This window comes from Ptiloglossa arizonensis, chromosome 13 (genome assembly GCF_051014685.1).
Source record: "Ptiloglossa arizonensis isolate GNS036 chromosome 13, iyPtiAriz1_principal, whole genome shotgun sequence".
NCBI classification, from domain to species: domain Eukaryota; kingdom Metazoa; phylum Arthropoda; class Insecta; order Hymenoptera; family Colletidae; genus Ptiloglossa; species Ptiloglossa arizonensis.
Window position 1 is genome coordinate 8728738 of NC_135060.1, and position 10703 is coordinate 8739440.

A 10703-nucleotide genomic window follows, 5' to 3' on the forward strand; every position below is an offset into this window, starting at 1 on the left:
GCGAGAGAGGAAGGATAACGCGGTGGACGATGTTGCGTAATCGGAAACAACGACTCGAACAGAGAGAGAGAAAAAGAGAGAGGAGACAAAAACCCGGGGTAAAAATTCCGTTGATAAGAAACCCGGTGATATCCAGCGAGCAGGTCGGTCGATCGATCGAACGAAGCCGCGGCGAGTTGTGGTAGGGCTGCGTCGAGAGTTTCTCGATGTTATTCGTTGGTTCGATCCATTCAGCTGAAAAGGGAAAAAGGGTCAGACCTCTCGGTCGATGGGTGGGGAAGACCTTGGGAGGCTCTGCTGCGTCTCGTAACCGAACCTTTCCATTTTCCCCTCTCTCTCTCGAGCCGGCGCGGAACGGAGCCGACCGGACGCGGACTGTTGCGGGCTTTCCTCGCCTCGATGGCTTTGCTCGAACACGCACGAGGAATCGAAGGCCGAATCGGGAATTTCGTGTTTTCCATCGTCTTTCACGGGCCGTGTTTCAGGGCCTCCGGTAGGTACTGTTCGAGGAATCGACGGAAACTAGTCAAGTTTGCCCGATTGGGTCACTATGATCCGGTACTCGCTCTTTCGTCCATCTTGCTCCGCTCCGCGAGTTCGAATCGCTTCGACGTCGATCTTGCTCTGTGTTTCGAACGATCGAGCTTCAAATAAGCGCACGAATGTCCCGCGAAGTCGAAGTCGAAGTCGAGATATGAAAAGCATTTTTGAGATATTTTTAATAATGTAATCTTACGCGGAATTATGCTCGATAATGATTACAATTGTGAAGAATACTTGTCCAAATTGAGTCACTATGATCCGATACTCGCTCTTTCGTCCATCTTGCTCCGCTCCGCGAGTTCGAATCGCTTCGACGTCGATCTTGCTCTGTGTTTCGAACGATCGAACTTCAAATAAGTGCACGAATGTCCCGCGAAGTCGAAGTCGAGATACGAAAAGCATTTGCGTTGAGGTATTTTTAATAATGTAATCTTACGCGGAATTATGCTCGATAATGATTACAATTGCGAAGAATACTTGTCCAAATTGAGTCACTATGATCCGGTACTCGCTCTTTCGTCCATTTTGTTTCCCTCCACAAGTTCTTGATGTCTCTCGATCGTCGATTTTCTCCCGTACAAAGTTGATCGTCGATTTTCTCCCATACAAAGTTGATCGTCAATTTTCTCCCGTACAAAATTGATCGTCGATTTTCTCCTTTACAAAGTCGATCGTCAATTTTCTCCCGTACAAAATTAATCGTCGATTTTTCCCCGTAGGAAGTTGATCGTAAATTTTCTCCTGAACAAAGTCGATCATCGATTTTCTCCTTTACAAAGTTGATCGTCAATTTTCTCCCGTACAAAGTCAATCGTCAATTTTCTCCTTTACAAAGTTGATCGTCGATTTTCTCCCGTACAAAGTCGATCATCGATTTTCTCCTTTACAAAGTTGATCGTCAATTTTCTCCCGTACAAAGTCGATCGTCAATTTTCTCCTTTACAAAGTCGATCGTCAATTTTCTCCCGTACAAAATTGATCGTCGATTTTTCCCCGTAGGAAGTCGATCGTAAATTTTCTCCTGAACAAAGTCGATCGTCAATTTTCTCCCGTACAAAGTCGATCGTCGATTCGAATACATCGGATGCACCAAGGACGCGATGTTAACGATCAAAGCGACCCATAACGTAACATTACGTAATTGAAATAATGCGCGGCGACCACGCGCCAGCGGTTCTTTTTTTGTTGTGGTAACACTTCCACGTAGCCTGATTATCGCCGCCTACTCGTGGGCGAATTATTCGTCTTCCAGACTGTCCAGAAATAACGCCTCTTGTCTCATACTACTTGGCGTCTTGCTCGTGTTCCGTTACTACTGCAACCGTTGCGAGCGATTCCCTCGCGCTATCGAGTGGTACAATCGCGGAAACAAGTTCGATAAACAGAAACACACAGCGACACAGCATACATTTATGCATTCGCTTCGAATACCAAGAGTGGACTGTTCCTCGAAAACGAGACACTTGTTTCCTCTTTCTAGCAGCTGTCTTATTCACCGCGAGGAAAAGCTTTCTCGATTGCTCACGAACCTACGTACGTCCCGAGCTTTTGCCACCCATCGTGTTATATAAACGAGAATTTACATTTTCGACGATCGTCCTGTGTGAAAATACCGTATATCGAATTGCACGTCACTGATCGCGAAACAAACCGAAGGGAAGAAATTTGGATCGATTTATCCTTTATCTCGAGTCGTGTTTCATCCGCGTTAATAAATAACACGGTAAAAGTTGCATTGAAATATATTAATTGGTCCGTATCGAGTGATCGTCTGTACATTTCTGAATATTTAAGTTAGGATTCAACGATGTTTGATCGTCGATTGACTGTTTCGTTCCGAGTTTTTGTCACCCATACTGTATAAGCGAGAACTCGTATTTTCGACGATCGTCTTTCGTGAAAATACCGTATATCGAATTGCACGCGGGTCAGTAATCGCGAAAGAAACCAAAGGGAAGAAATTTGGATCGATTTATCCTTTATCTCGAGTCGTGTTTCATCCGCGTTAATAAATAACACGGTAAAAATTGCATTGAAATACATTAAATTGGTCCTTATCGAGTGATCGTCTGTACATTTCTCAACATTCGAGTTACGAATGATTCAACGACGTTCGATCGTCTATTGACAGTTTCGTCGCACCGGACCTCGGATCGTAAACTCTCGAATTGTTGTAAACATCGATATTGAAGTAAACTTGAAATATTGAAAAGCGATATCCATACTGAAATTTACCAAAATACAAAATTACCAAGTCGCCTGTGATAAATCGTCTCCCAGATGGACGAACCGAGGGAATCGCTCAAGAATCCTCGCACCCTGTGCAACGCTCGTTGAAGCTTCGAGGAAAGAAAGAATCGAGCGATCGCGGTGTCCCGATCGGAAATTTTCTAACATCGTAGTCGGTGTTATAATAGAAAAGAAAAAGAGCAATAGCGAGAAACGCGTTCTCGAAACCCGTCCGAAACAAGAGGTTTCGAACAAATCTGTCAACTGCAAGCCGCACTTATCCTATCGACGAGGTCTCGGTATACTCGGGGATTTAATCGTCCTACGTAGCACGAAACCGCGGCGGGCGGTCCTGTTCGGCGCAGATTAGACAGGTCCGTTGATATATTCGGGGGATGTCCCGCGATAATCACCGATACATGCGAGCAATATCCCGAATTCCCCGATATCCAGCCAGAGCTGAGCAGATGGCGCGCAACCTTTCGCGGAAGCGGTCTTTTAGCGTTTCTGCATGTCTCAGGGGCGTACGTACCCCGCGGGGGCTACCTGCTTTCCTTTCTCCCCCACCATCGTTCGTCACCTAGCCTCGTCCACCTCGAAACACTTCCATTTCTGTCTCGTTTCCTCCCCAATTTTTTCCCCTCCGATTCTTTTCCATCCACCGTACCATCCGTTTCACTCCGACCTTCGAACCGCGTCGGCTTCTGTCTTCGACTCGCACATTTTCTCCTTGGGTCCTCCCTTCTTCCTCCTCCTCCTCCTCCCCCGTGCTCGGTTCCACGTAGAAGCGTCTTCACGGATACGCCTTTGTTTCGCCACCGATCCTTTGTGAATTTCGTAGTCAGCTGCTCGAAATCGAGCCCCGCGGCCCCGTTTACTTTTTTCTAGGATGCCCCGGCTCTATTTTTAGCCGCTGTCCGCCGAAAACTCGAGGCGGTTCCGCGCCACGACCGACCGCCGCGTATCGTTGCACGCGCGGATCCGCACGCGCGCGAGAGATACCAAGCCGTGGATATTTTCCACCGGATCGAACGTTTCGAAAACATTGCGCGCTCGAGTCCTCGCGGCCACTCTCGAATTTTTAGAGTGACGAACCTCTTGGTAGCTTTCGATCGCGTACGCTTCAGAGTGTACCTTTGAGTACTTGAGTATTTGAGGTTGTTCTTTGCGCGGAGAAATTCGCAGGGCTGAAAATATCTCGTGTATCTATCTCCTCTGTAATCGTTTGGAGAACTTTGTTGCACACGGTTGCACGATTCTCGAAGAGAAATAAAAATCTGCATCCGTGTGCAATAAAGGTCGCGAAACTTTTCTTCGTCCACGACGTAACGAAACACAAACTCGCGAGGACGTGGTATATAGTAGGCGAAACGCGTTGAAAAGAGTTTCGAAGAGTAGTTACCTAATACCGGTAACGAGACAAAGTAAGCCTTAAGAGAAGTAAGTTAAGTAAGAAAAGTAACGGACAATACGGAAAATTAATATCGACTCCGATGCAAAAGGTATTAGCGATTTATTCCTCGAAGCTACCCTCTTGTATACGTGCGTTTATTGAAGATATTTTATACATCTTCACCGAATTTACCGATAAGGTAACTCGATATTCGTTGCAAGGTACAAATGTCACGGATGGAACAATTTTTGGTACGATTATTCGTACGACTCTGGTCGATAGCAGTGTTCGAACGATCAAAATGCGTGGGGTTGTACAATCTGTCGTACGACACAGCTGTGTCGAACGACACTACTTACGAGAGCTGTTGTGCGACATCACGTTACAACCGTGACGTACGATTCGTTGTTGAACGAATAGTTGTTTCTACGCCCTTTGTCGAACGTTACGCGTCGATATCGGTTCGAACGTTTCTCCATTTCGAACGAATTGATTCGTCCTCGGGTAGGTTGAACGTAACCTTGGAAACGGTGAACTGTAATTACGTTGCTCATCTCTGTCGAAGAGTTCGTGGTGTGCAAGTCGAAGGTAACGCGTGTCCATTACGACGTATTCGTTTCTCGTAATTGTAATTATGACGTCACAGCCATGATCGCGCGCACGACCTCGTCGTTCACATCGATTCCTCTATCGTACGTGGTTGTAACGACACTCGGTTGCGTTTCACGCTGGACTAGCGTGTTCCATGGCTTGCCTCTCTTTTTTTTTCTCTCTCTACGGCCCCTTTTGTTTCTTTTTCAACCTTCCGCGATGTTCTCCGGGACCTGGCAATTTCCGAGGTATCGTCTCTACTCTATCATTTGCAGCGGGACAACTATTAGAACCTAATTTCATTGTAATTTTAAACGGTGGCCCCCCTTAACCCTACAACGAACAATTCTTTAAACTTCACCGTCGTTCTGTTCGTGTGCGATGCTAGAAAAGACGAAAAAAATGATTTTAAATGCCTCGAACCGTGCACTTAATCTGGAACGTAACATTTTCCTTTCAATGTTTCCCATAGCTGTGTTTACATTCTACGAAGGTATAATATTTACGTTTCGATTTGAATCCACCGAATTAGACGGCGACCAGAGAATCTTTTTTTATAAAAATCGTAGCTCGAACGGTCGCTAGTTTTCGAGATAAACAAAACGTACAATTAACAAATTTCAACGATGTTTGTTCGATGAAACGAGTACAAAGTCGTCCGTAACTTCGAACCAACACTTACACCTAAACGCACGATTCTTTTATCAAATCGTAACTAAATCGAAAGTCTAGCTTTCCACGAACACGTGAGCAGTGGTTTCAAAAAACTAACATCGTATAAAAATTATCGAATCGATGATCGCGAATCGAAGGTCAGAAATATCTCTGTATTCAACATTTACCTACGATTGTTACTACCTACGATCCGAGTGCGTGGAAGGTTTCTCAAATCCCCTCGGTGAAGTCCCAGAGTTGGTCTCTTTCTTCTCTGGTCGTGGATTCCTTTAACCTCTCGCTGGGAAATAAAATTACCGCCACGTATCCTCGTAACTCCCGTATCGGTGATAATAAGAGCGGTCGTTCGTTCGCACGATCTCGTCGCTGGATTCGCGCGTTTTTGCTGGATACCCCTCGTGGGATTCTCGAGTGAAACGGGAAGAATTGGGAACAGTCACGGTTGGGTCGCGTCGACGCCAACTTGTACGAGTTAACGATCGGTTCCGCACGTCTCGAGAAAAATGGTAACGTTTGTAAACGGCGCCCTCGACTCGATCGTGACCGATGGATCTCGGCTGCGTTCCACGATGGCCTTACACGTGCCAGCGATCCGGATGCCATTGCCCTGTAACGTGAATTTCGCTCCCGTCGAAGGGACTGCCGGGGAATCTCGACCAGAAACGCTGAAACGAGATGGCCGATTGCGTAACGTGCATTCTTCGCTTCGTCCGGTGCTCGAAGAACCTTGCACGTCCGTTTGATCGATGCACGCCAGAGGATACGTCCTCCGCGAAAATTCTGATAAATCTTTACCGTCGTTTGGTAATTGAAGTTAATCGTCCACGGAGAGCTCCGTGGGACGACATTGATGCATCGTCGAAAACGTTGCCGCTTGTATTCTAGGGGATCTCGGTTTTGCGCGAATTGGAGCGTCTTACGGAAATATTTTTCGATCATCGTTTCCGAGGAGATTCACCTCTAATTCTAGAGAATAATCTAAGACAATTCTCTATCGTTCTAAGAGAATAATCGAGACAATGAACGTTTTCCCACGCGCGCGAACAGTACCGCGAGGTGTGATTCAAGGTGCAGAAACAACGAGAAACTTTTGCAAAAATCTGTGCACGACGCGACTTTGTTTCTGGATTGTTTGTCCACGTTTTATCGTACGTTTGTTTTATTTGGACTTTGGGAAACGTTTGAAGCGATATCGATTTAAATACGGTTAATTGTAAATCATCGAACGCTTTGGAAACGCGTTGGTACGTACCTGGTGGCAAATCGAGCGGATGTTCGGGTGTCGGTGGACGAATCTTAGGAATGCACTTGGAGTTTCAGGGCATGATGACACGTGACGAGCTAATGCGCGAAATCTCGAGAATGGAGAACTATCGATCGATCGGTAGTCGGAGCGGAGATTGAAAATTTGCGTTGCGAGAACAAATTTTGCCTAAAAATACTAATCCACGAAGTTGTGAAATAGCTCGCGATAATACGATGAAATTTGTTCAGAGGAGGCTTGGTTTTCGAGGAAATCGATTTATGAAAATTATTTTTATTCACATCGATGTACTTAAACATAGATTACGGTACGGTATTATTTATTTTTCGTTCATCTTGTCTACTTCTAACTCGATGGAACCAATTCGAACGGATAATACTGTACCGTCTTCGATGGTTGCACACGCAAACTCAAGTGGAAACAACGAACAATGGACAGACTCGATAACGCGGATACCCGTTCAATCTTGAACGTCATTTTTCTTGCAAACCGGGAGTCGAAGATATACATTTTCTTCTACATTTTCGACTCATTTAGTGGAGTATCGCCATTTTATTGCCAATTACCATACAACTTGTACAAGAAAACAAAAATCATGCAATCAAATCAATTTTCTTCCATTTACGACTTCTTTTGTTTCGTAGAACGACCATACAACCGCTAGTATCGCCAGCTGTAGCGGACATCTTTTATAAAAAAAAATCTACTAGATATCTTGTACAGGAAAAAGAATCCTCCGGTATAAACTTTCTTTCTGTACTTTCGATTCGTTTTCTCCTGTAGGACGACCATACAACCGCTAGTATCCCCGTTTCCCGTCCACCTTCAACGAGAAAAAATCCGCTCCGCAGCTCCACCGAATCTAAACACACTCCGTTTCTCCCGTTTCAGGCAAGAAGCTGAAGTGCCCGTTCTGCGAGAGACTGTACGGCTACGAGACGAACCTGCGCGCCCACATACGGCAACGTCACCAGGGCATCAGGGTCCCGTGCCCGTTCTGTTCGCGGACGTTCACGCGGAACAACACCGTCAGACGGCACATCGCGCGGGAGCACAAAGCCGAGCTCAATCTGAAGGCCTTCCAGCAGTCGAATCACTCGGTAACGGACACGGTGCCGCAGTAATGAAAGAGAGGGGAAGGAAAGAAGAAAAGAAAGAAAGAAAGAAAGAAAGAAAAAAAGAAAAGAAGAAAAAAAAGAACGACGTCCCCCGTCGTTTGCCGTGGTCGTGGTCGCCGCGGCGCCGTGGACCAGCGGCCTTCGTCGCTGCGCGAGTTACCAGCGAGCGGCACGGAAACGTTGTACGCGGAATCGCATCGTGGATGGAGCGAAGAACGAGCGGGAAGAACGGGCGGGCAAAAGGTGTCGCAGGGTCCACCTTTTCCCTTGGTCGTCGTCGTCGTCGTCGGTCAACGTTGTTCCCATCCCCGTGTCGCGTCCGAGTGGCTCTCTGGATCCTCCGGCGTCGTCGAGTCGCGGCTAGGCTGCGCTTGACAAGCCGCGTTACAATCTCCCGATTCAAACGGGGGCCGCGAGTTTCGCTTAGGCGAAGAGGATCGCCAAAGGGCTGGATCCTTGCGACCCGCTGGGTCAACGCGGCGATCCGTTCGTAATAGTTGTCAATTACGCTGCGAGAGCGTCCTGCGGTCGACCTCGTGTCACGGTTGAAAGCGTCCGGAGGAGATATCGCGCCCAAGGAATACCCAGGAGGACGCAAAGGACCGTTTGGTTCGCGGTCGATCGAGTACATCCCTCTCGATCTTCAAAATTCGCCGAGGAGAAGGGAGGGGAAGAAATGGTCGGAGATATTTGGCGAAGGAACGATTCGATTGGAAGTTTTCATCCCCGATTTCGAGAGTCGCTGGCTTCAAAATTCTTCAGTTCGAGGAGAGGGGAAGAAATGGTCGGAGATATTTGACGAAGGAACGATTCGATTGGAAATTTTCATCCCCGATTTCGAGAGTCGCTGGCTTCAAAATTCTCCAGATCGAGGGTAGAGGAAGTAGCTGGAGACATTAAGAGAACGGGATGATTCTATTGGAAGTTTTCATCCCCCATTTCGAGAGTCGCTATCTTTAAAATTCTCCAGATCGAGGGGAAAGGAAGAAATAGTCAGAGACTAATTCATCACTTCGAGGAGAGGGGAAGAAATGGTCAGAGACATTTGATAAAGGAACGATTCGATTGGAAATTTTCATCCCCGATTTCGAGAGTCGCTATCTTCAAAATTCTCCAGATCGAGGGTAGGGGAAGTAGTTGGAGACATTAAGAGAACGGAACGATTCGATTGGGAAGTATTCATCCCCGATTTCGAGAGGACTCTCGCATCCACAAGATCTATACGATCGAAAAGTAGACTCCTCGCGAACCAATCGCAGTAGAGACGGACGCCGCGCGAACTCGGACGCGACGTAACAGGCGTTGACCGCGCGTAATAGGAAAATTTGTGTCCCCGGTGATCGGATCGCACGGAACACGGAAGAGAGAAAGAAAGAAAGAAAGAAAAGAAGAAAGAAAGAAAGGAAGAAACGAAGAAAGAAAGGAAGAGAAGCGAAGAGAAGCGAAGAGAAGAGGAAGACACGGAAACGAAGCTCGGGAAAACGTCGACGTCCGATTGCTCTGAGCGTAGCTTGCACCGCGGTACAAGGACGGGTTAGGGGAGGGAGATGGGTTGTTGGAGGGGGGGTATTGCGCGCGTCGCGCCTCGGACACGCTCGCGGATACGCTGCAAATCACAAAACTAGTCAATGAAAGTGCAACGTCAAGTAAGAATTATTAACTCTAAGCGTTTAACGAGCGCGATAAACGAAGCAAATAGAGAAAGAGTCGAGGGAAGCGGACACCCGGAAACGAACCGACAGTATAATAACCGCGTAGAAAGGGTCGCGTTCCTACACGCGAATTCGCGTCCGAGACGACGAATCCGTGGAACCGTGAACGCGAACCTTTTCTCTCTGTAATTCTTATATATTTTATTTCTTTTTTTTTTTCAATTTTTTTTTTTCAATTCTTTTTCCACTTCTCTCAATAAATATCCGTTCTCCCGTTCGTACGACTCGCGGTCGCACGACGGGCGAATTATAACGATACGTATATTACCGACCAAGAGCACGGTGCAAGCGCCGTTGCGAAAACAGGTGTTGATAGAAGATGTGTGTCTACTGCCGCTACCTTACTCTGTTATTCGATAGTTCAACGTTACCATTGATTAAGAAATATTAACCGCATACCGCATCGTCGCACGAAACGCTGTTACTACCGATAATATTGAACCGCAGATGGATTTAAACCGGTAACTATATATATAATATATATATATTAATTGCCGTTAACGTCGAGAGCCTAGGGTCGAGACACGGGTGATATATACGATACGTATTCGTCTAACTCGAATCTCTTCGCGTTTCGCGGCGTTGGTGCCAAAAACGGAACAAAAGAAATAGAAAACGATCGGAATGAATTCCATTTGTCTCGCACCGGGTCCATGGATCGCGTCTTCGATTTGTTCGTTCTCCTCGACGGGTACACGCGCGTGGAACAATATTGCTGGACTTATCGATGGAAACGTATCCAGAATCGTGCGGCGCGTTGCGCCGACACCGACGCGTTTTCATCGTCTCTGATGTAGTTCGTTTTTCTTTTTTTTTCACCATTTTTTTTTTTCTTTTTTTTTTTTGCTTTTGTACAGATATACCGTTTTATAAAAGGATTTATGAGATTATTACTACGATTCTAGGACGGACAGGCTGTCGAGTTACCATGTGCGGGGCCGCGTACGCGGATTCTTCTCCGGCGAGCTTATTACGCGCCTCGAGTTCGCTCTCGTGTAGCGCGTAGACGCTCGTATAGCGCGCCAATCGTGGATATCTTCTCTTTTGTAAGAAGTTCGCTCGTAGTTCGCGAACCTCGACGATCGATACGGGATACGCTTGCTCGCTATTCGCCGCGGACGCGAACAGGTGGCTCTTGGAAAAACGCGCGCGGTCTTTTTGAAACGCGCGCGAAAACG

The 10703-nt window shown here is 46.8% G+C and overlaps 1 protein-coding gene across 3 annotated transcripts in view; it reads left to right on the forward strand.

Moving 5' to 3' along the window:
• Chinmo (Chronologically inappropriate morphogenesis) overlaps positions 1-9338 on the forward strand; it is an 80643-nt gene extending 71305 nt beyond the window's left edge. For all 3 annotated transcript variants that reach the window (XM_076325265.1, XM_076325264.1, XM_076325266.1), the window contains one exon: positions 7587-9338. In XM_076325265.1, coding sequence (XP_076181380.1) covers positions 7587-7819 — 233 coding nt within the window. In that variant the 3' untranslated portion in view covers positions 7820-9338. The remainder of the gene's footprint in view (positions 1-7586) is intronic.
• The last annotated feature ends 1365 nt before the right edge of the window (positions 9339-10703 follow it).